The sequence below is a fragment of the Sturnus vulgaris genome, chromosome W, assembly GCF_052056855.1.
Source record: "Sturnus vulgaris isolate bStuVul1 chromosome W, bStuVul1.hap1, whole genome shotgun sequence".
In the NCBI taxonomy this organism is placed as follows: Eukaryota; Metazoa; Chordata; class Aves; order Passeriformes; family Sturnidae; genus Sturnus; species Sturnus vulgaris.
Window position 1 is genome coordinate 42,819,522 of NC_142282.1, and position 27,070 is coordinate 42,846,591.

A 27,070-nucleotide genomic window follows, 5' to 3' on the forward strand; every position below is an offset into this window, starting at 1 on the left:
CCCCGTAACCCCAGCAATTGAAACAGGTTCCTCCCCGACATGTCCCGATGGTATTAATGTACACTGTGAACCAGTGTCAACCAATGCACTGTGTTCCTGTGGCTCTGATGTGCCAGGCCATCGGATCCACACCGTCCAAAAGATCCGGTTTTCCCATGCCTCTCCCTGGCTAGAGGCAGGGCCCCTCTAGCCCTGGTTATTATTTCTCTCCTGGGCATACATAGTGGAGGTTCCTTCAAGGGGATCTGACAGATCATCTTCCCTTCTGTAATACCCTGCACCTTGGTCATGGGAGGCTGAGGCTACCTTCACTTTAGTGGAGTTCCCTCTGTTAGTGTTCCCCTCCCTGAGTGGGCGCACCCGTGCTGCCAGGACAGAAGTCGGTTTCCCATCCCACCTTCTCATGTCTTCCCCCTGGTCACGTAGAAAAAAACACAGGTCAGCACGTGGGGTGTACCCTCTCTCCCTAGTTGGGGTGCATTGGGCTCTGCTTTTGGGGTCCATGACTCGCACTGGTGCTGCACTGATCTTCCTCACCTCTTCCCTTATCTCCTTCATGTCCTCCTTAATCTCCTCTCTGAGGGCCTTAACCACAGCAGAGACATGAGCCTGCATTGGGCCAGCCATCATACTCTGAAAATTCCTGAGCCTGTTGGCAACAGAACCCACTGTCACTTGGTTGGTATCAGCATTAATCATTGCAATAAAGGGGGTATGTTGAGATGGGCCCAGGTTTGCCAGATTCCACAACCTCTGCCCTGTGCACCTGACCTTGTCGGGGTCATTGTCATGCTGTCCATCCCTCCCAAAGAGCACCTCCAGTACTGCCACTTGTCTCAGCTGTTGGATCCCTTCCTCAAGGGTATTCCAACACGTTCTCTGGTGGTGCTTCTGCATTCTTTCCCTGTGGACAAATCTCTCTCTCACACTCATTAAAAGTTGCTCCCAGAGGGAAAGGAGACCTGTCTCCCTTACAAATACTTGGTCCACACTTGAGTCCTGGGTCAAGGTTCCCAAATTCCATGCCTCAGTACCATCCAGTTGCACACCTGTACCCATAAGGTCCCAGACACACAGTAACCAGGTTGTAAAAGGCTCACGGCCCCGTCGTACAATGTCTTTTTGCAGGTTACGGAGACACTCATATGACAGGGACTCGGTGATGATCTCAACTTCTGGCTCCCCTGCTGGTTGTGAGGGGCCCCCTTCCTGACCCTTATTATCTAGGTGCCTTGTTTTCCTCTTAGACTTCCTAGTTTCCACAGGGGCAACTGCTGCTGCTGAGTGCCCTTGCAGTTCAGCTTTAACCTGTACAGATGTTGGGAGAAGATTTCACCTGCTGCCACTTCCTCACAGTAAGTACCATTATTGAAGTAGCCCCAGAAACACACAGAGTGCGATAGCTCTGAATCCATGTGGCCATCTTCCAGAGAAAATTAAAAATCCATTAATTCCTCAACAGATCAACTCACAAAATGAACCGGGTAATAGCCACACTAACCTTGGTTATGAGACTCATGTTTAAAAAAGGCCTTGCAAATGGGAGAGATATAGCAGTGACCACATGGAGGCCAATCCAGGGTAAGCTGGACAGCATGGTGTCACCTACCACAAGCTTGGGTAATTCAAGAACTGTTATCCCCTTTTCTACCCCTCTCTCAATGCCCTCAGGCAATGCCTCACGTTCAGGGCGCCAAAATCTGTCTTGCTTTGAAAGACAGGTATGGTGTAAGGAAAGGCAGGAGCCCCTTTTCTGCGATGCAGAGTGCAACCCCCCTCCCTTTTAATTATTTTAGGTCCAAATCAGAGGCCTTCAGGCAGGAGATGTGGGGATAAGAATAACAGTTCTTTGCTGATATCTAACAAGGCAGGAAATCAGCAACAACTATAAAAATTGACAACAGACCATAACAGTATGACTCAGTTCCAGTCCCTTTTGGCCGCAGGCCGTCTCCCTGTGCTCAGTTATTGGTGATGTGGGGGCAGGGCAGGTCCCACGCAATTGAAGAGGGCTGCGGCCCAGGGGTGAGAGGGATGGGGAAAGTTACACCCCCCTCACGGTGTCGGTCGTGGTGCTCGGCAGAGTGTCCGGAAGTAGTAGGGTGAGGTGGGAGAGCAGCAGAGGGATGTCCAACGGCAAGGAGCCGGGATCTCAGCGCTGGGGTGGCAGGGGAGATGCCAGATAGGAGCAGGGGGCGTCGACTCCCTCCATGAGCCAAACGAGAGAGTTTTCCAGCCCACTCCGGACCCCCATCCGGCCTTTCCTTTTTCCCGTTTCACCCCCCCCCCACCCTCCACCCACCTCCCTTCGAGAGAACATTAAATTAAGGTGTGGCCAATTAGCATAACAATGGGAGAAATTCCACAGAAAGAAAAGGGAAGCATGCAACCCCCAACAATGGAGTATACCACAGAAAAGGTGTGTGAAAGGGCACTGCCCCAGCTTTTGCCCTGGTGTGCAACGGCTGTGTGCTACTTTTCCAAGCAGCAAGAGCACTGAGAAGTGAAAGCGATTGTGAAGGAGCTCTTTAGCTGCTCGTGTGCTCTTCGCTGCACTGCGCTCCCAAGCCCGTTGCCCTGCGGCTTCCTTCTTGGCCTTCTGCTGTCCGGACAGAGCTGAACTCCAGCGGCCACTTTCAGCTCTGCCAAACAGCTTGTTCTCAGTTCTGCGGGCAAGCACGCCCTGATGCCTTGGCTCCGAGTGCAAAGTCCCTAGCGAGCTCTCATTCAGTGCAATGCACCCAGAAAGACTCTCTCGCTCGTCTTTCAAGGAGCGATTCCTAACAGCAGAAACAGCAGAAGCACAAACTGGATGACGAGTAGGGACAATGTAGAACACGTCCCTTTCCTGGCACATTTTCACGTGAGATATGTCCCTCCAGGTGCTCGGTCCATGCCAAGCTCTATGTACTGTGAGCGCTGCTACTTGCAGCTGAGAAGGACCGTGGAGCTAGCAGCGAATTTGGAGAGCGCTGAGCACGTAGTCAAGGAGCAAGAAGTGCCCCTGCAATGCGGTGCTAATAGCAGCTTCCTCGCGGCAAGGGCGAGCTCCTGCCACCAGACATTCTCGTCCTGGTAACAGATCTCTGTGAAGGGCGTAGGCGAAAAGCTTTCGTTTTCCATTTGAACTGCGAGAGTGGCAGACTGTTGCAAGGGACTCTGAGAACAAAGGTGCACGCCCTAGGCGGGCTTGGGCAGAAGCAGCGTTCTCGAGTGTTTGGCTGCCGGCACACTGCTGGCTGTGTGGCGCTGCTTCAGCGGCTTCTCTCTGCCGGGGAGTGAAAGCGGTGCCAGGCGTTGCCGAGGGCAGTGATCGGAGCCGCACGAGTACCGTGCTTGTGTGCAGCACTGTTGGAGTCAGTAAGTCAGGAGTTTCTCTGAATCCTTCAGGGAGAGATCAGAATGCAGGGATTGAGTTGAAACCTTTGGATGGATTGAAGTATATTAGGCCTCTTACTTATAAGGCACAGGTGTAGACTTAAGCTATAACATAAGAGAAAGAAAATAAGTAAGTAAACGGAATGAGTTTTAAGTGCTTTTAGTGACCAAAAGGTCTTAGATGCCTAAGAAGTAGTACATGTTGTAGTGAAGGTTGAAAAACATGCTAGTGTTTTCTTAGAGGCTCCAAGAACTTAGATTTAGACATAATAGAGTTAGAGTTAAGAAAATTGCTTATATTTTTCAGTTAAAACAAGATAGGCCATGAACGTAATTTAGACGTAGCTTGGCGTGTTAAAAAATTAGAATTCTCATAGGTTAAGAAGTAGTGGTCTGAGTCTGGTCCGATTCTATGTCTTAGTTTGCTTGTAAGTTTCTATAAAAGAAGAGGCTTGGAAAGAGACATTCTTTCAGCCATTGCTTTTATGCCACAGCTTTTGCTCTGCTTTGGTTTTCGCCGCTGAAATCAAGACCCGAGAAGAAGATAGGAGCTGCCCGGCTCCTCCTGCCCTGCTGGGACCACGGGGAGCTTCTGCTTCTGTTTGGGACTTTGAGCTAGAACCTGGAATGGACTTTGTTAGCTTTGACTCTGCATTTGAGACTGATGTGGTTCTGCAATAAATAACTTTACAGCTACTATTAGCCGCTTTGCTTTTTACATAAAAGAAGAAGTAGTCTGAGAGTGTGGGTGCACAAGAGGCACCCGGAGGTCCCCAGAAACCTCACACACCAGGTTACAGGCTACTAGGAGAGGAAGGTGGCTGCCTCTCGCTTGCCTTTCCAAGTGCCCTTAGCAGTTGGAAGGAGAAAGCTGAAGCACTACTGCTTGTGTTGCTCCTTGGTTCCCTTGCAGCCCGCTGTGGAATCATTGGTGGTCACTTCTAGGCACCGAGTTGCAGAGAGCACCACGGTAAATGCCGTGGAGAAGGGAAATACAGAGTGCAGCGAGGAGCTGGACGTGGCTTACGTGCAATAAGTAGAAGGTGAGCCTAGGCACTGCATCTCCAATCTGGCCCCCTCTGCTCTGTTAGCAACTTTTGCATGTCGACAAAGGGAGCTGCGAGTATGTAGAATGGAGAGCAGTGAGACTCCATGTGTTATGCGCCCTTTCAGGGCTGCTGACAGATGGCTACTTTAAGAACGCCTTCTTCTTCCTAGCGTCCTTCTCACTTTGCTTTAGCTGCATGGAGTACACCACAGTGATGGTGTGAGGAAGGGCACTTCCCCAGCTTTTGGGCTGGCCTGCCTGTGCTGCGCCTTTAGCTGCACACCTGAACAATGGCATTTCTTACCCACAAGATAAAAAAGGTGTTAGTGTAGCCTCAGTATTGGCAAGTGCCTAGGCATTAAGTTGAGAGACCACGAATGAGGGAGTCTTTAGAGGTTTCCTCCACCATGGCGCAGGTGTATTCTCATTCTCGTGCTGAACTGAAAAGTCTGGGCATGGCAATTCTGGCCTGCATTGTGCAGAGACGAACAAAAATGTGGGGCTATGATCCTCTGTTCCAGACGTATGCTTCCGGGTCTGCGGGCCGCCATGAGCCTGCAGCAGCCGCAGAGGACACTGTGGATTGTGGATGAGGCTGGGCTGACCCCGCCCCCCCCCGTTGGACAGACAGCGGCAGGAATGGCGTCCGAGCGGCATCGCCTGAGGGCCCCATGGGGGCCAGGGAGAGAGCCGGGAGTGACCCCGAGCGACACCGGAAGCTATATCCGTAGGGCCCGGAAGGCCTGCGGTGACGTCGAATTTCACGGGTAGGAGGCTGCTAAGCTGCTTTGAAAGCTGGAGCTCCTCTGCTCTAGGACAGACTGGAAGAGCTGAGGGCGTCCAATCTGCAGAACAGAAGGCTCCAGGGAGACCTTCGAGCCCCTTGCAGTGCCTGCTGGGGCTCCAAGATAGCTGGGGAGGGACTTTGGAAAAGGGTCTGGACTGGCAGGACAAGGGGGAATAGCTTCAAACTGCCAGAGGGCTGGGGTAGATGGGATATGGGAAAGGAATTCTTCCTTGTGTGGGTGCTGAGGCCTGGCACATGTTGCTCAAAGAGGCTGTGTGGGAGCCCCATGGCAGGAAGTGTCCAGGGCCAGGCTGGAGCGGACATGGAGCAACCTGGACTAGTGGAAAAGTGTCCCTGCCCATGTCAGGATGTGGGAAGAAGATAATCTATCTCTAGGTCGCTTCGAGTCCAAACGATTCTGGGATTCTGGAATTCATGGAAGGCCCTTTTCCAAGTGAACTCGTGTATCTCTTGGCTCCCAGCTTGTAGTTGCCAGTTCTTCTGGAAGCAGGCCTCGCCAAGCTGCTGTGATGAGCTATGGGTTCTCAATAGGATGAGTGTGATATATTTGCAGAGAGGAAGGCTGCAGACAGATCTTCAAGGCCCAGGTAAAACAAGCAAAGGATTGAATAAAAGCCAAAGACTGGTTGTGTTAGTCAGTTTGCTGGCTGTTGAAATGGCCCCAGGTCATTTTCAACATTTTTAATTTGGATTTGTTTGAGTAAAAAATGAATGTGTTACCTCCAGCGTGAGCTCTCCAATGCATCTCCATGTGCTCCCATCTCTTTGTTGTATATCAGGTTCTATTAACTGAAGACAGTATCATAACACAACAGTAAAACATTTAGAGGTGTAGTTAGCCATCTTCAGCAGTTTTCAACTCTGCTGTTGACCTTTCTGGTAAGTGTAAGCAAAGCAACACAATCCACTTACTCCACTTTTCCTCTCTGACTAAAAGGTGATTTTTTTTTTTCTCATTGTGGAAATAGCCTTGAATGAAGAGAGTTATGCATGTGGCATGTAGGATTCATTATTTTACCTTTCTCTTCTGCTGTCTTTCACGTGCTAGTTTTTTTTAAGTTTTTTGTTGCCGTTCTCCATTCAGTAGGTTTGAAAGGATTCTAATTGTTGAGATGATGGTTCTTTGAAGGCTCACTTAGCCCAACTTTTGAGTGAAGGAAAGAAGAAGACAAGGTTCTCTAAGAAGAGTAAAAAGCATACTTTAAAGAGACATTCAGAGATGTCTGCTGATGCCATGCAATTACCATGTAATCAGCAGAAATGTGTTGGAAAAACACCCATCAGTGACTTCACAAGAAAGCCACACTCAAGACAGGTAAAGAACAGAAGCATAAAACCCCAAAGGTACTAAATGGACAGATTTTCATTGGGAATGAGCAACTCCTGAATTCTTGGGTTTAGAAATAGTGGCTTGTAATAAACAGACTGTCTCCTTGCCAAACGTAAATTTGGTGTAATGAGCAGCTCACTGCCCGTTGAAGTGCAGGGCTAGTAGACTAATATTTGCCATGGCAGGCATATTGTATGGCTTTCCTGTTAAAAAGAAATTGGTTTTGCTCATAGCAATCTAGATATGTACCCAGTCTGACACCGATTTTTTAGGCTATATTTCCAAGTAAATGGCTTCCATGATGATGCAGTAAGTTTATGTCATGAACAGGAATGAAGTGATTGCATGCATCCTTTTTTACCCTAAGCCGGCTGCCGAATAATGAGACAGAGACTCTCACTGACGCCAAGGCAAGGAGTGCCCAAGCTTTTGGGAAAAGCACTGGGCAGATAAAGCCTATTTCCACATTTCTTGCTAGTGTCTCCTTCAAAGTTCATGGGTTTGTTCATCTTTTAGAGCTGTTCTAGATGTCTTTGTAGTTTACATGTACTAAATGTAGCAGGTATTGCTTTCATGCCGTCCTAATTGATTTGAAGTTGGGATCTACTCAGGCTTCAATGTCTCAGAAGAAGCAACGTTGATTCTTTGAATTCTATTCTTGAACGTGAGAATGATACTTATGTAGTTAATGAATTAATTAAATCGAATTCACTTGAATGGAAAAATTGTCTTGTTCATGTAGATTTTAACTTGGGAAATTGATATTTTATTTCTCCTTTTCATTGTTGTTGCTTTTCTCTATTCTTTGATTGCACAGATAGCAGATGTACTGACCAAGTATTCTGTGAAGCTGGAGGAAATGTCCTTCCTCTTGGCAGCTGATGTTCACAAGCTCATTAACACTAAGGCCATGGTAAATGTTTTACCTGGGGCAAGATACCAGTCTGAATATTCCTAGAATGTCTTTCTTTCCCCAAATGAAATTCATTTTTTCTGCCTATCAATCACTGAAATATAGAAGAAATTTCTACTTGGCATGGTATTGGTTATCATTTGTGTTCTTTTCTCCCCTCATTTTCTGTAGAAGAGACAATTTTTTGTTTGTTTTTGCATGTTGTATGCTGCTTCTACTTCTGGTTTTATTTTTAAATACACAGAATATAAAGAGAGCACTGCTGGATAATGAGAGGGCAACTGCCAAGCTACTCTTGAATCGAATGAAATCAGAGCTTGAGAAAGAAAAATGGCATCAACTGAAATGGCAAGGGAGAGTCAAGGACTGGAGGCTCATGCAAAAGAAGTGTGTAGTTCAGAGTTTCAGGTCAGAAATGTGGCAGTCTTCTTTTGGACAATGAGCAACACAAAGTGGCTAGTGTTCACTTTTGGTTTCTATCAAAGTAATACTTGATCATTTTTTCTTTCTACGTGATAACACGTATGATATCACATATATAATGTGATTCCATTCTACATATCTACTTTCCATCCTGCAGAGAATTTATGGCAAGTGAAGAAATACAGAATCCCCCAACTGTGAATATGGAAATGGAAAAGCTGATAAAGGAGCAGATGGTACTCAGTGAACAGAGACTGAAGGTTTTGCAATATATCAGGTATGGCAAAAGAGGGTATAGCATAAAGGAAAACAATTGTTGCTGGAGTTAATGAAGGACTTGGCTACAAAATGCACTTTGCTTCCTGTCAATGTGTGATTGCTAAATGCAGCAATAAGGCAGGGTCTACATCTATTTCTGCACAGCTCTTTAGAATGGAGAAAATGCATTCTTGATTTTCAGTGCCCCAGCTACACTTAATAGGTGGCGATCAGGCTCTAAAAATGGAGGACAGCAGAAGTAAATCTTGAAACATAGTAGAAATGGGCAAAGATGGGTGGAGAGCTAGAAGTTGGTGCTTTTGTCAAGGCATTTTTTCTCCATGGCGTGGGATTTTATTTGCGTAATAAATTAAGAGAGGAGTCTGGATAGAAATCTAACTTTGCTACGTTTGAATATCCATCCTGAACACAAGACACATTGGTGTGGGTGCAATGCATTACGATCTTTACAGGGAGGTTTTTTACGGTGGATGTAGGAACAAGGTAGATGACAGTTAGTTCCTAATTGGGCAGTAAACAGTTGGCCTTGAACAACAACAATCTCAGGTTTATTATCATTGCCAAGATGGCTGTAAATAAAAGAAAGCCCAGTAGTATTGATATTCGGATTCATAATTTTATATTTGAAGTACTGAGTGGTTTGTATTTTAGGATACCTGACTCTTGTTTCCTACTTTGATAGCACCTTGTTGCCTCCAAAATGTGCCGAATCTGATGGAAACGAATGGTGCAGAACTCTGGCTTTTACTGCCACCTCCAAGCAACTGAGAAGGTATGTGGGAACACACGGATCAAAGAACAGAGCAAACATGCACTCTCAAAGCAACTGTCTGCCTCACCGTTGCCCGGGAGAAAAGAGAATATTGCTTGAATTCCAGACTGTTCTTAGGATTTCCCGACCTACTTAGACATTTGTTTCAATGCTCCAAAGAAGCTGCCTGTGGCATGGCTTTCCTTTGGCAAGTACAAACAACTGTGCATGGTGAGATCTAGAAGGAACTGGCTTGGTTAGAATGAATCTGGGGGAAATCAAAAGTCAATTTTGACATGGATCCCTTCTCAGTCATACAAAAATACTCCTTTTTAACTCTTGGAGAAGAAGAGGGGAAGTATGAGAAGAAGAGGGGAAGTATTGGAGATACTTCCTTTCTCTGTGTCCTTGCAGCATGCCTTCCCTCTCTGTGTCTGCCTTCTGTTGCTCCAGAGCACATCCTGTTGGGATGTTTGTAGCCTGTATGGTAGCCAAGAAGTTGGTAGCGATTGTAAGTACCTTGCTACTTTGAAGCATAATGATAAAGAGCTGTGTATGAAAATGTCTTGATTTCTTTGGCTGGTAGTGTCTGGTGTCTGTAGGCAAAGGTCTGTAGGCACTGCTGGGATCTGTTCCGTGTGCTGAGATTGAGCACATGGCCTCTGTCATGTTTCCATGTCACACTGCACTATGAAAGGTGGGAATTTTGACTGTGGTCAGTTCCATAGCATTCAAACAGCCCTAATGTGGAGTGTGTGGAGAAAATGAACATCCAGTATGAGCTGGTCGAGGGCAAATGTCAGGAGAAAGGGCAGATGTGCAAGTTGAGTGCCACAGCTTTTGGCTGTGGTGGCCGCGGTCCAATGTGTCATTTGAGTAAAATGCATCTGTGGATGGGCCAAACATTGAGATAACAAGTGGAATTCCTTTTTACCCTCCGCCTTACTCTGTTCAAAAAGGAAGCCATCCATTTGGTTTCACAGTAGTAGTTGCTATTTGTACTTGAAATGTGGAAAAGCCTTAACAAATGCCAGTAATGGAGTGCTGTCCTACAGGAATGTGGAAGATGCAAGGAGCCTCAGCCCTTGTGCTAAATCTGTCTTATCTTGGGAAAGAAATTCCACCTGTGCCTCAATTCCTCTCTTTGTGTCCAACCAGATAGTATTGTTTACTAATCTAATATAGCATGTAGGAGGCTGAATCTATCTCTGTCCATCACAAGAAAAGAAACACTAAGTTTAGCCAGGCTCTCTGAAAGCGACTCAGTATTTCTTCTGTGCATGTCAATAATTTGTTCTTCTTTTCTTCTGATGACCCTGTTGGATATGAACATTTGCATAGCTGAACATACTGAAGTTATGCACCCCAACATGCTTCAGATGACTGAGAAAATAAAATGTATGTTTGAAGAAGAAGTGGAGCACGTGGATGTACGTTTCTTTTATTTGATGACATATATTTTCATCACTCCTTGGGATTAGTCTGTTCTTCCTGTTCCCCCACCTGCAATGCCTTCTGCGTGGTAGGCTATTGATGTCACCTTAGAAAGAGGTCCATAGTGTGGCAGAACACTCCAAAGAAACAGTTTATTGTGTAAGAGTTTCATGTGGAAGTGTCCATAATTCTTGTGTTTCTTATTTGTAATATAAATAGATTGTATTTTTATGATCATTTCTATCTGAAATACCTATGATAGCGATGAATGACGTATGGCCCAGTCTGCTGAAGATCAGGTTTTAGGAATAGCTGGAAATGATCTCCCAAAAGTCTTCCAATCTTTTCTATACATAAAAAATGTGGGGCAATTGTTTCTAAAGGGATAAATTATAGAATGTGATTTGGTGTTTATGGTGCCAGAATAAACAGAAGTTTTGATAATCTGCATTCTTACCAGTTTACTTGGAGACTGATTTTTTTTTACTCTCCAGATAGACGATGCCATGTTGGATACCAGTCGTAAAATTGCAGGCAGCCTTTTATCATGTTACATATCCTCTTACTCATTCATTTCACCTTCCAGCAGTTTAGAAAGAACTTGTTCACTTGAATGTTTTTCTTTGGAGTGATTTTAAGGAGACGGCTAAATGGCCATAATACAGGTAGAAACATAAAAACAAGGGTGTGCTATAAAGACAGGACTTCTTAATGCAAAGAGCCCTCTGAAATTCAAAATACCTGCTATAAAATTAAAAATGTAATCTTTGACTTTTAGATGGGAATTTCTACTCTTCAGTTTCATTCTGTCAGGTGCATTTCTGCTAACTGCTTGGTTCACGCTGAATGGACAGTCCTGTCTTATTCTTGGTATGGCAACAGTGATAGAGATCACTGCTGCTTTCTGTAGAAAGTGGCTGCAAGTTGCTATTAGGAGATCTTGTGCAGGTCTAGAGTGTGATTGGATGTGAGGTTCTCATTGTTACAACAACCAACTTGGGGTGGCAGTGTCAGAGGTGTTCATTATCTAGGAAGATTTTCATAGGCGATGAGATTTGCTGACGTAGCTTTCTCTTCTGGGTGTAGAATATATGTGCATAATTAACTTCCTTGAATCCTAAATAGTGGGGGAGATTTTAGTATTTACGAAACCATTTTTACTAGCTTTTTTATGTGGCCATAGATGATGAAAGTGATCTGGATACAATTTTAAAAAAAAGGAAAACGGTGAGCTGTGAGGAAGAGCTGAAGGAGTATTTGGAGAAGACCCTTTCTTCTTGAGATCAAATTAGAATAAAGTATGAATTTTGTATCGTCAACTTAAAAGGTAGAGCATCTTTGAACATTGGTTGTACTACTTAGGCCTTGTTTTAATGCTGTTGTGTGAAGGTATGGAAAAAGAGTGCTTTTCACTTCATGTAAGAATATAGAATATTGTCCCTACTGAACAAGGTTAAGGCAAATAATGCCCACGGTTTAGGAATGGGACAAAGGAAGACTGCTATCATTCAAAAACCATAGCACATCAGTATTACTGTGCATACCATCACATCCATGCCTTATTCAGAAGGTAAAAGTAGTAGTGCAGATTCTTGGATCACCGGAATCAGAAGTTGGTCTGCACCATCATCTCTTCACTCATACATTTAATCTCATTGAAAGTTGTAGGAACCCAGATGTTTAAGATAGCCAAGCACTTGCAACTTTAAAAAACATCTAAAAATTGGTACAATACCGCTCTCCTTCCTGAAGATCTTAGCAGCAGCTCTGAAGCCATAGAGGAAGCAGCACTGTTCACACACCCAGGAGGTTTTCCTACCTGCTCGATCAGAGGCACATTAGAAGAGCAGTATGGACCTGAGGGGCAGATGCACATACCTTCACACACCTCGCAGTGGGACTGTGGTTAGAGCTGGAGGTTTGCTACTCTTCCTAATAATTTGAGCCGTTAAAACAAAGCCAGAGGTAATGGACCAAGTGAAAATACAATGCCAGGTTGCAGAAAGAGAATGTTACCTATCTGAACACCTACATAAATTCCCCATTATTCTCTTTGTTTAGGAGACCAAGCCAATGTCAGTGTAAATGAAAACAAGTGTGAATATTGATTTTTCTTGAATCAAGACTCAGCTTTATGTCCAAGTCAAAGGCCAATAAACCAGAAAGGCTCCGCTGAGCACAGTGCAGAACTAACATGGAAGACAGTAATTTGACCTCTTATGTAAGCTGTGTTGGAATGGTTCCCCATCCAAAAGGAAAGATGTCAAATGCTTCTTTGGAAATATTTTAACTTCTGTGCATTTCTTTCTTTGTAATGAACTAATCTCTAACAAGCCAGGACGTGATTGTGTTCAGTAGAAACAGATCAATCGCAACATTTAGCCTAAAGGTTTTCTGAGATTGATCAGGAAGTTTGATTTAGATTTAAAGGCACTGTAGTCAAATTTAATTTTATTTCTCTCCATACTTGAGTCTCTTAAACAGGGACCTTCAATTGGACAGGAACGGGACTGTTGGAGGTTGAATTACGCCCTTTTCTTTCAGTGGAAATTTCCCCCATTGTTATGCTAAGTAATTGTGGCTACACCTTAAAACGACAGATAATGTTCTCTCGTAGGGGGGTGGCTGGAGGGGGAGGGGGGGGGAACCGGAAAAGGAAAGGTGGGACGGGGGGGGTCTGGAGCGGGGCTCTCTCTCGCTTGGCTCGTGGAGTGGGAAGACAACCTGGGCTCTGCTCTGGCATCTTCCCCTGCCATCCCAGCGCTGAGATCCACGCTCCCTGCCTTTGGACATCGCTCTGCTGCTCTCCTAGCTCACCCTACTATCTCCGGACACTCTGCTGAGCACCACGACCGACACCGTGAGGGGGGAGTAACTTTCCCCATCCCCGCTCACCCCTGGGCCGCGGCCGCCATCACCCAGCCCTCTTCAACTGCGCGGGACCTGCCCTGCCCCCACAGCACCGGTAACAGCAGAGGGAGACGGCCTGCGGCCAGAAGGGACTGGAGCGGAGCTAGACTGTTTCTGTTGCCAATTTTTATAGCTGTTGTTGTTTTTCTGCTTTGTTAGATACCAGTAAAGAACTGTTATTCTTATCCCCATATCTCCTGCCTGAAGGTGTCTGAATCGGACCTAAAATAATTAAAAGGGAGGGGGGTTGCACTCTGCATCCCAGAAAAGGGGCTCCTGCCTTTCCTTAGACCATACCTGTCTTTCAAACCAAGACAGGGACACTGAAGGAAATTGTAATGGATGACGTAATGGCTTTCCCAGAAGCATTTTGTTGGAATTGATTTCTTCTAAGTATCCATCAGCCAGCATTTTAGTGTGAAGGAAATCTTCAAACAGGTAAAACAAAAATTCCTGTTGGTTTAAAACCTGACTGCTATATTAATTTTTCACTTTTGAGAAAATTTTCATGACCTTTAAAATTCAGACTATATCAAGTATTGTTTCAGCCATTGAAGAAAGTGCTTTTGATACAGATAGGAGAGGGAAACCAAAACATTTCTCAGAGCCGCACTTTGAACTCTGTCCTTGTTACAAATGGCACTTGAGCAAATTCATTTGCCTTTGGAACAGAAAACGACAAGGTAACAGGCTTATCATTACGGATTTGAGTGTTCCAGGTTCTTTAGATAGTAAGTGATCTATTCAAGATGATCTCTTACTGAAATAGATCCATTTTGAGAAGGTATATGGATTTCTTAGAAGAAAGCAAATCCCTATGTTAAAATGGTATGGTGGGTGTTTTTTGTTGTTGTTTTGCTTTTAGAACTTGCAAGGCACAATCGACTTCATAGTTCGAGATCCAAATAAGACCATGACATTCCAAACAGGTGTTTCTTTTTGGTAGTTTTTCAATCTGTATATCTTTGGATTGTGACCAGTAGAACTGTGCTTGAACTGGAAAGAAGTAGCAGAGGTTTCAGAAGTGGAACATACGGTGGAACAGTAAGCTGAGAGCATTGTGCAAGGAGAGGAAAGAGGGGAAAATGGTAAGAGTTTCCTGAGTCGGAAGGGACCCCTAGGGATCGTCAAAGTCCAACTCCTGGCCCTGCACAGACACTCCAACAGTCCCACCCTCTGCATCCCTGAGAGCATTGGCCAAACGCTCCTGGATCTCTGGCAGCCTTGGGGCTGTGCCCATTGCCTGGAGAACCTATTCAGTGCCTGACCAGCCTCTGAGGAAAAAAAAATTTCCCTGATAGCCAGCCTAATCGTCCCCTGACACAGCTCCTGGCATTCCCTTGGCTCCTGTCCCTGGTCGCAGAGAGCAGAGAGCAAAGCTGTCCCTGTGCTGCCCTTGAGAGGAGCTGCGAGGTGCCAAGTGAGGTGTGAGCTCAGTGTCCTCTCTGCAGCTGAACCAAATGCCCTCAGCCACTCTTTGTATGGCTTCCCCTCCAGCCTCTTCACTATCTCAGTGTCCCTCCTTTGGACATTTCTCCAATAGCCTGAGGTTTTTCTGACGTTGTGGGATCCAAAATTGCCCCCAGGGCTTGAAGAGAGCGCAGTCCCAGCTCAGAGCAGAGCGGGACAATCACCTCTCTCGAGCGAGCGGTGCCACAAGTTAGGGACAGTTGTCAAAATCAGCTGGAGAAACAAATCTAACAGAGAAACAGGTGATCTTGGCACAGGAAATGGAAGAAACAGAGGAAGAAGAAGATGAGGAGAGGATTCCTTGTAAAAGTGAAGAAAATGAGCATGCAGAACAGGGACTAAGCATTATGCAGGTAAGTGAGCAAGAGAATAAGTTTGAAAGTGAAGGCAGTTTTGTCCAAAAGAAGGAGGAATAGGAAGTTTTTTGCTGAGAATGAATAGAAAGTTTTTTTCCATTTAGTTTGTATATGAAGCTCTCAGGGCTGTGAATCATGGTTTTAAAAAGTTAAGGTTTTTGCTAAGAGTAGAAGTAGTTTCCATGGCCAAGATGTAAGTTAGGCAGGTAAATGGTAGGTGTCCTGAGTTTGAGCCGCCAATCCGAATAAACTTATCTTTCTTGTTGTGAGACAGAACCAGGAGCAAAGGAGCAAGGCAGGCCTAAAACTTGAGAGAGTGTAAAAGAAAATTTATTAACTACACAAACAAAAGAGAGAGAAAAAAAATTTCAGAATAAGATTTTTTAGATCACTCCTTCCCTCCCTCTCCCAATCTTCATAACAACAAAACAAACATATAACAAATACTTCGGTCAGTGCCCAATTTAGTCTTTCTCAGTTCACTTCTGGAGAGAGAAGCTTCTTCTTGTTGAAGTTGTAGGGATTTTTCTCACAAGAAGGAAAAAAACCAGTTCTCTGGTGGTTTTATCTTTCACGATTTGCATCCGCCCGGGAACCTGCAACCGTGACGCTCCTCCCAACTCTACAACCGTCCCAAAGTTTTAGATGTGGGCCATGTCTGCTCCATGGGGTATTACTTTTAAGAATGAAATGTTCAACCGCAAAGATTCTCTCTGTCTCCTTTTTCTCTGCTCAGGCTTCATCTCTAGAAAACCAAAATCCCCTTCTTTTCTCAGGACAGAAATTCTCAACACAGGTGCTCTTAGTCAAATCACCTATTAAATGGAACATTTCCATCCCCCCATGTCTCTTTCCATGGTTTATAGGAATATTGAGTACATCAGTTCATTCCTACAATTTCACAAAAAGATTTTCAGCCATTTCAGCATCTTCTCATTCTCCTTCCATCTTAAAAACTTAGCTCTTACATCACTGACTTCAGAAATCTTCTTATTCCCTTTCATATTCAAAGGAAAGGCTGGAGGCTTTGCAAATCTTATCTGAACACTAAAGAGTTAAATTTTAACACAACTACTAAAGTTGGGCCAGGCTCAGGCCGCGCTGGGGGGGCGGCTGAGGTGTTAATCAGCCTTTCTGGGGCTGGGCTGCAGCCCCACACTGCTCATGGCCACCCGGGCAGGCCCGGCCCGGCCAGCAGCAGCAAGAGTCGGCCTCCCCTCCCACGCCAGAGCCGCAGGCCCGTGGAGGAGGAAGCCGTGAAGGTCTTATCACACAACTTTTTCTCCCCCCGGCCATCGGGTCCCCCTCGTTGGCAAACGGGGCCCAAGCGGCCTCCCGAGCCTCCCCCCCCCCCCCCCCCCCGCATGGGGGAGAGGGAAGCTTGGCTTGGTGTTACCTGCTCAGCCGCCGGAAGACAAAGAGGGTCAGTTCCGGATTACCTTCCTCAAAATGTGTGTTCACGGAGCGAACTAACTTTCTCTAATTGGCTGTTGCAGGTATCCCAACCCCCACAGAGGAAATTCCCTTAGGAAGAATCTCTTCTGAGTTTCTTCTTCCTAAGTCAACCTATCACAGTAGGTTAATAATTACTAGATGCTTAGGCTAGAGCTAATTGGTATAATTATCTGCTATTATAAATTTACGTACAGAAGAACTTAAAATAAGTAAACTGCTAACCATGAAGCATGGAGCCTTGGATCGTGCCAGAGGGTCACTGAGACCTGATGAAGACTCTCCTGACTTCATCCTTCGAGACCACTGACCCATTTCGAGACCACCGACCCAATTCAAGAGAAGAGCTGTGCACTCGTGAAGGACTAATGGGCTCTTTTTAATATGGGATGGGGATGGGATGTGCTGGGGTTATGCATATGTATTGTATGTAAGATCTTGGGGAATAAATAGATGGCAAAGAACCTTGTTCAGGGCCGTCACGCCTTTCGGAGGTGACTCCTGTGCCGCCCGCCGGTGAATAAACATACCACTTTCTAACTTTAATTAGTTAGAGGGTCTTTGTCCGTGATTATACCGGGTTTTTTAAATGATTCGTTTGGCGAGCCAGGCCAGGAGGAGGCTCTGCTCGGCTGTGAGACCAGCCCGGGTAGTGGACCCCTCGGGGCGCCCCCTGGATATTCCTGGAAGACAGGGCTCCGCTGCCCGAACTGTTCATCCAGCAGCAGACAAGGACTCCTGACTTCCAAATCTCCAGACAAAAGGGTATGTTTAAAAATTGAAACAATTTAACTTGTGATCTGTAAGGCGTACGCGTGGTCCGGTAAGGCCGTTGGTAAGTCGTGGGAGACGTCCCTCGCACAACTTGTGCCTCTGTGTGCTTGCAAGACTTGTTTGGTATTTGCTTGTACTTGGTTGCCAGCAGAGAATCTTGTTATACCGAGCCGAAAGGGCTCAGTCTGTAGTTGCTGGCAGTAGATTTTGCCATTTGTTGTGCCGTAGAGGGCTTTGTTCGCTAGCATTGTGGGGCTAGCACTTGTAAAGGAAAAATCCTGGTGTATGGTCGTTGAACTGTGTGAGTGTGTCCTGATTGTGAGAGTGGTTGAGAGAGAGCTTGTTGAGACGTGCTATTAGCACGAAGTGAGTGGGAGTTTGGACCCGTGGTTCCGTTCTCGGGCGACTGAAACGGCTGGGGAAAAACGAAGCAAGTGGGGTGCATGAAATCCTTAAAAACTCCCTCCCTGCTGTGACTGTGGTGTGTGTGCTCTGGTTACCAAAGACACTATTCACTTTAACTGTATTTCTGAGGCAATAGTGCCTTTTGACTTGTGCAAAAAGTTATAAGGGAAGCACAGCCTGAGTGAAAGAGTTTATTAGGAAATGAGACATGAATACTAGTGAAGTAAATGGAAGACAAAAGACAGGACCAGTTTGGGAAGGAAAAAGTCCTTGACAAGAGTTTAGTTATGATTTTAAGTACAGAGGCTGTGTTTGTAGATTGTTGAAATCAGAATAAGAGCAGCGTCAGTTTAAGGATCCAATCTAACCAGATGAATAGAAAGAATTCCTTTACCTCAGTGGTTTGGGCTTGACCCATAGGAGTTTGTGAATTCAGTAAACTAGTGGACAGATAGGAGAAATAAGAAAACATATTTTAAAAGTTTACATCAGACATCTGCTGGAGGACTTGTGGCTTTGGATTGGGAGCAACAAGCTGTGGAAAATTTAGAAAGTTAAGAAAGAGTGAATGAAATAGCTTGTATTTGTAAGAATTTTCTTGCAGTTTTTGGTGCATCTAGAGGTTGGCCTTGTGCCTGGGTGCTATTACTATCGTTCTTCTGCTAACCAGCACAGTAAATGTAAACAACAGCTCCTTGATCGAGCTGATAAGTGGAAAGTTACATTTAGTACCTGAGCTGTGGGCTGTAAGAAATGTCTAGGGAAAGGACTGACTTTTCACTTGCTGAGTGAAAAGCAGGACAAGAAGCAATGGACAAGATAATAAGAATTAAAGCAGAGTACCAGTTTTGTTAAGGAGGGATGACGGGAACTAACCAGAGTAAAGAGATCCCTAAAACTTGTCCTTTGGGGTGCATTTTGGCACATTGGAAGGAGCTAGTGGGGTATGGAGACTCAGAGAACCAAAAGACCCTTGTAAAGTTTTGTACACAATGGTGACCACTTTATAAACTTGAGGGGGGAGCCATGTGGCCCTCAGTTGGATATTTACATTATGAAACTTTGTTACAGCTTATGTTATTTTTCAGACACAGAAATGGGAGGAGGTGACTTACTCTGACTGTTTTGGTTTTTTGGGTTTTTTTTCTCCTGAATCACCTTGAGTGGCAGAAAGATTGTGAACTCAGATCCCCCTCTGACCCCTTGGTATTGGTCTTAGAAAAAGACAATGAGGCTAAGTTAAAATAATGTTGTAGTGCATGCTCCATAAACCAACACTGCACACACCCTGATAAGGTGTATCCAGCTAACCCTCTGGAATAAGAATTGGGGAATTTGTTTGAACCACCCGCTAAAAGGCAAAGCGGGGTGAGAGGGGAAGCAAATTTGAGACGGTTATTAACCTCAACTCCTGCTTTACCTTCTACTTCTGAAAAAAAGCCAGCTCGCGTTACTTCAGCTCCTATTCCCTCATTCCACCTCCTGAAATTTCTATGTCCCATCCCCCACTCCAGTCCCATTCCACCTCCTGAGATTTCTTCTTCTATCCAGACTCCAGCCTATGTTCCATCCCCCACTTTAGTTAAAGCAATTTCTATTTCAACTCCAGTATCCAGAAGGAAGAAAAAGTGATGATCAAAGAAGAGGAGATTGAAAAGAGGAATGGAGCAGAGGATCTTACCCTAGGAGACCCTCTGGTTATAATAAAAGTAGGGAACAAAGAAAAAAAAAATTTGATAAACACAGGAGCAACATATTGGATGTTAAATAAAGCCTTAATACCAATAACAGATGATTATGTCATGGTAAAGGGGGCAACTGGCCAATCTGAAAGGGCTTATTTTTGTAGCCCATTGAAATATAAGTTTGGGAAACAATGGGGAATTCACAGGTTTTTATATATGCCCAATGCTCCATTAGCACTTTTGGGTAAGAATCTATTGGAACTATTAAAAACAAAAATAATATTCAAAAATGGGGAAATTACTTTGGAGGTAAATGATCAGCAATACGTGGAACTGTTAAATGTAATGCTAATAACCAAAGATATTGTGGCTGAAAACAAAGAAGAAATTATTAAGAAAATAATAGATCAGCTGCTCCCTGGGGTGTGGGCCTCCAATATACCAGCGAGAGCAAAGAATGCTCTACCAGTACAAATCCGGCTTAAAGAAGGAAAACAACCAGTTAAAATTAGACAATACCCCTTAAAAAAGGAAAGTAGGGAAGGGATTAGTCCAGTAATTAAGAACTTTTTGCAAATAGGACTACTAAAAAAATGTCAATCTGATTTTAATACTCCTATTTTGTCCGTAAAAAAGCCCGATGGATCATACAGGTTAGTACAAGATTTGCGAGCTGTTACCAGCGGTAGCCAACCCCTACACCTTGTTAACTCGTTTAACATCCAAACTAACCTGGTTTACTGTTTTAGATTTAAAGGATGCTTTTTTTTGCCTTCCTCTCCATGAAACCAGCCAGAAAATTTTTGCATTTGAATGGGAAAATCCCAAAACTGGAGGTAAAACTCAGCTCACATGGTGTGTACTACCCCAGGAGTTCAAGAATTCCCCTACCATATTTGGAGAAGAGCTGGCAAAAGATCTAGAATCCTGGGAAGCTCCATCAAGAGAAGGACAGCTGTTACAGTATGTGGAGGACCTCCTGATAGCTAGCAAAACTCAAGAAGCATGTATGGAGTGGACGGTAAGCCTCCTAAATTTTTTGGGGTCTACAGGGGTATCGAGTATCCCAGAAGAAAGCCCAGAAGGTGAGACGAACAGTTGTCTATCCGGGCTATGAGATTAGTGCTGGACAAAGAATCTTGGGACGGGATTGCAAGGAAACAATATGCCAGACCCCAAAACCCCAAACAGTGAAAGAACTGAGAACCTTCTTGGGCATGACAGGGTGGTGCAGACTGTGGATTTACAATTATGGGCTGTTAGTCAAACCCCTATATACCTTGATTATGGAAGGAAGCAGAGATCTCCAACGGATGAAAGAAGCAACATGAGCCTTTGACCAACTAAAGAAGGCTCTCATGTCAGCTCCAGCCCTGGGACTTCCAGATGTGAGTAAACCATTCTTTCTGTTTTCTCACAAAAAGCAGGGGATTGCTCTGGGAATACCAGCACAAGACCTGGGCCCGTACTGGAGGGCAGTCGCCTACCTCTCCAAACAGCTGGACACGGCAGCCAAGGGGTGGCCAGGGTGCCTCAGAGCTGTTGCAGCAGTAGGAGGCACACAAATTCACCCTAGGCCAGAAGCTGCAGTCCTGGAGGTGAAAGGAAGACATTGGCTTTCCCCACAAAGATTTCTAAAGTACCAGGCCATACTAGTAGAACAAGATGATGTTGAAATTGTGGTAACTAACACTGTCAATCCAGCTTCTTTCCTCAGCGGGAGTATGGGAGAACCAGTGATCCATGACTGCCGGGAGACCATTGAAGCCACTTACTCCAGTCGCCTGGATCTGAAGGACACCCCTCTCGAGGACGCTGCAACTTGGTTCACTGATGGGAGCATCTACATCATCAGTGGAAAAAGATATGCTGGGTATGCGGATACCACAATAGAGAGGTGATAGAGTCTGGACCATTGCCAACAAACACCTCTGCACAGAAGGCTGAAATAATCACTTTAACCCAGGCCTTAGAGCTAGCTAAAAGAAAAGAAATCAACATGTATACACCAAAAAGTGAGCTCTGAATTGGAAAAAGGAAATGAGCTGGTGGAGAGAAAGGCAAAAGAAACAGCTAAAGGTAAGGTAATTATTAAAACAATTGAGGCAGCTTTAATTCTAGATGGGCAAATTTCTATGGAAGGTAAGCCAAGATACAATAAAAGGGACAAAAAGCTCATTAGAGAAGAAAACAGGACTTATAACCAAGAGGGGTGGGCTATTACAGACAGAGGAAAAGGTAGGCTTGTGATCCCCTCTTACATGTTATGGTTATTAGTGAAAAAGGACCATGAGAAAACACATTGGGGAATTGATGCTCTGCACAATTGTTTGAAAGATCAAATCATGGCCAGAAACTTGCAAAGTGCAGTAATTCAGGTGACTCGCCAATGTAGCCTTGCCTCCAAACTAATCCCAAGAATATTCCTAAACCAAAGCCTGGACTGTCCTGGTTTCGGCCAAATTTGGGGGAAAACCTCCAGGAGGAGCCCCCAGACAGCAAACCCCACGACTCCTCCCCCCCCCACCCCACCGGGTTCGGGAAGAATTTCCTTGGAGAAGAGTGGGAGAAAAAACCTGTTTATTTAACAAGCAAGACACTCCCCAGCACAGGGAAAAAAACAACACCAGCTGACAAAAAACTCTTTCACCGTTCTGAAGGGATGACAAGTTCAGTCTCTCTGGCGAGTGGTCGCGCAGTTATCAGTCTCTGGCGCTGGGGATGACTGCTGCAGGTGACAAAGTGTAGCCTCCCGGTGTTTCTTGGGGTTTCCCAGGTCCCCGTCCGTTCAGATGGTATCCAGGAGAGGGAGGGGACGGGGTGGAAGAGAAAACAGTCCAGGGAAAAAGTTGGACTGCCTAGCTGAACTAACTAATAAGCAGAAAGCAAGGGCAAAGCGAAGGAAAGAAAAAGGCAGAAGCGAGCAAGCAGGCAAGCAAGCAAGCAGGCAAGCAAGCAAGCCGAGCTAAAACCTCTCCTAAACATAGACCATGGGGGAGGTGAGCCGGCTGATAACAAGACAAAACAAAGCTTCACTCTCAGACTCAGTCCTGGAAGCACAGGACATAATACCAAACATAATCAGGACACACGATTGGAGATAGAAACACCATAACATCACCCTAGGACAGGACAAATTGAAAAAGGCTATGGGCCTGGGCAACAATGGCAAATTGATTTTTCAGAACTACCCAGGAGAGGGGGGTAACAATACCTATTGGTATTAATAGGTACCTTTTCAGGGTGGCCAGAAACTTTCCCTACCAAAACTGTCAAAGCATGAAAAGTAACCAAAGCATTGTTATTAGGAAAAGAATTTACTAACTTTGAAGAAGGAGTGGGGAATGAATCATGGTTTTAAAAAGTTAAGATTTTTGCTAAGAGTAGAAGTAGTTTCCATGGCCAAGATGTAATTTAGGCAGGTAAATGGTAGGTTAATAATTACTAGATGCTTAGGCTAGAGCTAATTGGTATAATTATCTGCTATTATAAATTTACGTACAGAAGAACATAAAGTAAGTAAACTGCTAACCATGAAGCACGGAGCCTTGGATCGTGCCAGAGGGTCACTGAGACCTGATGAAGACTCTCCTGACTTCATCCTTCGAGACCACTGACCCATTTTGCGACCACCAACCCAATTCAAGAGAAGAGCTGTGCACGCGTGAAGGACTAATGGGCTCATTTTAATATGGGATGGGGATGGGAGGTGCTGGGGTTATGCATATGTATTGTATGTAAGATCTTGGTGAATAAATAGATGGAAAAGAACCTTGTTTAGGGGCGTCACGCCTTTCGGAGGTGACTCCCGTGCCGCCCGCCGGTGAATAAACATACCACTTTCTAACTTTACTTAGTTAGAGGGTCTTAGTGATTATACCGGGTTTTTTAATGATTCAGCTCTAGATCCTTTTGTGGGAAAATGGAGTGTGTAAAGTTGCCAATCATTTTGGTGTGAATTTGGAGGTTTTTGGGGTCCCAGGTGAATTTTGGGTTGAATTCTGGGGATTTGGGGGTTCCCAGGAGAATTTGGGGCGGGGGGGATTTGGGGAGATTCAGATGAGTTTTGAGGGGTCCCAGGTTGAATTTGGGGGAGAGTTTTTGGAATTTTGGTGGATCCCGGGTAGCGAGGTTTGGGGTTGTGTTGGTTTGAAAGTAAAACCAGTGCGAGACTCCAAGTCAGTAATACAATTTAATAGGAGAAAAGAGAAAAAATAAAATACATGCAATAATATAAAAGAAAAACCACCAACCAAGTCAGAAATACAACCTGACACCCTGTTAGTCAGGGTGTTGGTAGCAGTTCGTATAAATGGTGGCTGCAGTCCTCCTGAATGACAGATGTGGTTCAGTTGAAGCAGTGCTCCTGTAGAAGGTGCAGTTTTCCTCTGAAGATCCAGAGATGATGTGGAAAAAGGTCCGACTTCCTCTGGGATCCAGTGGAAAGGACTGCTTTGGTGTTCCAAATCTCAGTATTTATTTTGGTAGGAAATGTTTGGCTCCTCCCCCTGGCTGGAGCATCTCCCAATGGGATGATGTAATCTTATCAGTCACACAATAGGACTTAATGGCCCATTAACAGAATATATCTTCTGGAGGAAGGATGGGTTGTGAAAAGATAACGATGATCATCCCCCTGATCTTATCAGATGGCACATCAGCAGGGGATATCTCCCACAGAGATAAGGATAACCACCCGTCCCACATTTTAACAGATGGTGATAGAATACACATTTTTGCATGGCACCCCAGGACAGGGGTGAATTTGTGGAATGTGGGGAGTCCCAGTTGAATTTTAGTGGGAATTTGTGGAATTCTAGGGATCTCAGGGGAATTTTGGGGTAAATTTGGTGAATTTTAGGGTATACATGTGAATTTTAGGGCTCTCAGGTGAGTTTTGGGGATGCCAGGCGGATTTTGGGGTGAATTCTGGCGATTTTGGGGTATCTAGGTGTGCATTTGGGAGTCGTGCGAGAATTTTGGGATGAATTTGGGGGGATGCAGGTGGATATTCCAGGGAATTTTGGTGATTTTTGGGAGTCCCGGATGGGTCTTTGAGTTAATTTGGTGGATTTGGGGGTATCTGGGTGGGTTTTGAGGGGGATTGGAGACATTTTGGGGTGAATTTGGAAGTTGTTGGAAGGACTGGGTCTTGGGGGTCATTTGAGGGTTTTTGGGGGTTGCAGGTGGGATTTTGGGCTGAAGCCCTGGGATTTGGTGGTCCCAGGTGAATTTTGGGGTGAATTTGTGGAATTTTGGGAGTTGCCAGGTGAGTGCTGGGCATCCCAGGGGGGACTTCGGGGTGAATTTTGGGGATTTTGGGTTTCCCAGGTGAATTTCTGAGGTGAAAAGGTTCAAAACGTTTTTTTTTTTAAACGAGGTAAAGACAGAAGGTTATTGAAAATTAATAGATGGCATGCAAGAAGGTAATATGCAGACAATACACAGCGAGACAAATCATGGGAAAAATACAGTGGTAACACATGAGTGTGTGAGGATGGGATCAGTATAGCTAAGGCTCAGTTGAAGCTGAATTTGGAAAAGCATGCCAAAAATAAGAATAATAAAGGCACCTACGGGTATTTCAGTGGGAAAAGGAAGATGAAAAGAAACCTATCACACCTCCCCTATTCCCCCCCACCCCCATAAGCCAGACAGGACTAGTGACAACAGACAAGGAGAAGGCTGAGGCACTCAACAAGTGTTGGTCTCAATTTTTACTGCCAGTCACTATTTCCACATCTCAACCCTTATTGGACTGGTGGACTTCATTCTAAGCCATAGTAGCAGGTCAGCTTTCAGACCACTTGAGGAACCTGAGCATGCAAGACCATGGGACCCCCCCAGAGGCATGTCAGGGCCCTGAGAGAACTGGCAGCTCCAGTTGCTAAGGTGCTTCATCATATTTGAGAAATCAAGGCAACCAGCTGAAGTCTCCAGACACTATGTTGTATTGACTCCAATACTCTTGGTCTTATTTGTAAATCTTAGAGCTCTGAGTCAATTCCTGCAGAGGATTCCCAATGCAGTTTCAAAAATGGAATCTTTGTTATTGGTCCTCATGTTGATCTTGGATATTTCCATTTTCTTCACTCCTATATTTTTGAAACATTTGTAATGACTGAAAAGAAAGCTGAGACGAGGCATTATGCTCTTTCCAGTGATAGAAATGGACCAGTATTCTTTTCAGACAAATATATTTTTGCTGTGTCTAAGCACATGTGCATACCTGTGTTTGATTTATGTGTCCAGGTTTTGGCAATGGGGCAGCCACAGGGCCGTCCTGTGACAATGGCCCAGGTGCTGCCCTGTGCCGCTTTCTTCCAACTGGCTCCACTTCAGGATGTCCTCCCTGCTGAGAGAAGAGGCTGGGACAGCACCTTTAGAAATGTGACTTTCTGGGGTTTTTTGTTTTGTTTTCTTATTTTTTTAGTTACTCAAAACCTTCACCCTGATTTTTTGATGTGTTTGGTTTGGTGTTTTTTTCCAGTATGGGTGTTTTTTTGTAGGCTTTTTTGTGGCCTTTTTTGTCTCTTTGGGAATTATTGTTTGGGATTTTTTGTGTGTTTGTTTGGTCTGCTTTGATTGTTTGTTTGTTACGGTTTTGTAGAGTTTTTTAAGCAAATTGATTGGAAAACTGAATAGTCCTCCACTATAGTCTCCTGGATTCACCTGAGACTCTTCCTAGGCATCTCCCTGATCCTTTTTGCAATGAGTCTCACATCATTCTCCTGAGGAAACTGTCTGCTTATGGTTTGGAATTGGTGGGTTGTTTGCTGGGTGACAAACTGGGTGATGGCCAGGCCCACAGAGTGGTGGGAAATAGAGTTCATCCAGCTGGTCCCCAAGGCTCAGTCTTGGGCCCAGTCCTGTTTAATATCTTTATCAGTGATCTGGACAAGGGGATAGAGCACAAGCCCAGGAAGTTCACAGATGATGCAAAGTTGGCTGGTAGTGTTTTTTTCTTCTGGAGGACAGCAGGCTCTGCTTCTTCTTCCTCCTGTTCTGAGGTCGCTGCTCCCTCTTCATCCCTCATTAAGTGTGCTGATTTTGTCACTTGGATGAGAAAACAAACAATTTTAGCAACAATACTAGTGGCAGGGTACAAGAAAGGAAGAGTTCACATGAATCGCCCCCCCAACAACAGACAACACCTGAAGGCTCTTCTTCCCCGCTTGCTGACTACACCGGAACCCATTGTCCCCGTGTCCTAGGGTGATGTTATGGTGTTTGTATCTCCAATCGTGTGTTCTAATTATGTTTGGTATTATGTCCTGTGCTTCCAGGACTGTTTCTGAAAGTGAAGCTTTGTTTTGTCTTGTTATCAGCCGGCTTACCTCCCCCATTGTCTATGTTTAGGAAAGGTTTTAGCTCGGCTTGCTTGCTTGCTTGCTTGCCTGCTTGCTTGCCTGCTTGCTCGCTTCTGCCTCTTTTTCTTTCCTTCACTTTGCCCTTGCTTTTTGCTTATTAGTTAGTTCAGCTAGGCAGTCCAACTTTTTCCCTGGACTGTTTTCTTTTCCACCCCGTCCCCTCCCTCTCCTGGATACCATCTGAACCTGTTCTGGACGGGGACCTGGGAAACCCCAAGAAACACCGGGAGTCTGCATTCTGTCACCTGCAGCAGTCATTCCCCAGCGCCGGAGACTGGTAACTG

At 45.0% G+C, this 27,070-nt stretch overlaps 1 protein-coding gene across 1 annotated transcript in view; it reads right to left on the bottom strand.

The window, feature by feature from the left end:
- The window catches only part of LOC148220195 (endogenous retrovirus group K member 8 Gag polyprotein-like), a 190,351-nt gene extending 163,589 nt beyond the window's left edge, over positions 1–26,762 (bottom strand). The window contains exon 1 of the mRNA XM_088155799.1: positions 26,754–26,762. Within this exon, the coding sequence (XP_088011925.1) occupies positions 26,754–26,762 (9 nt within the window). The remainder of the gene's footprint in view (positions 1–26,753) is intronic.
- Between the last annotated feature and the right edge of the window lie 308 nt (positions 26,763–27,070).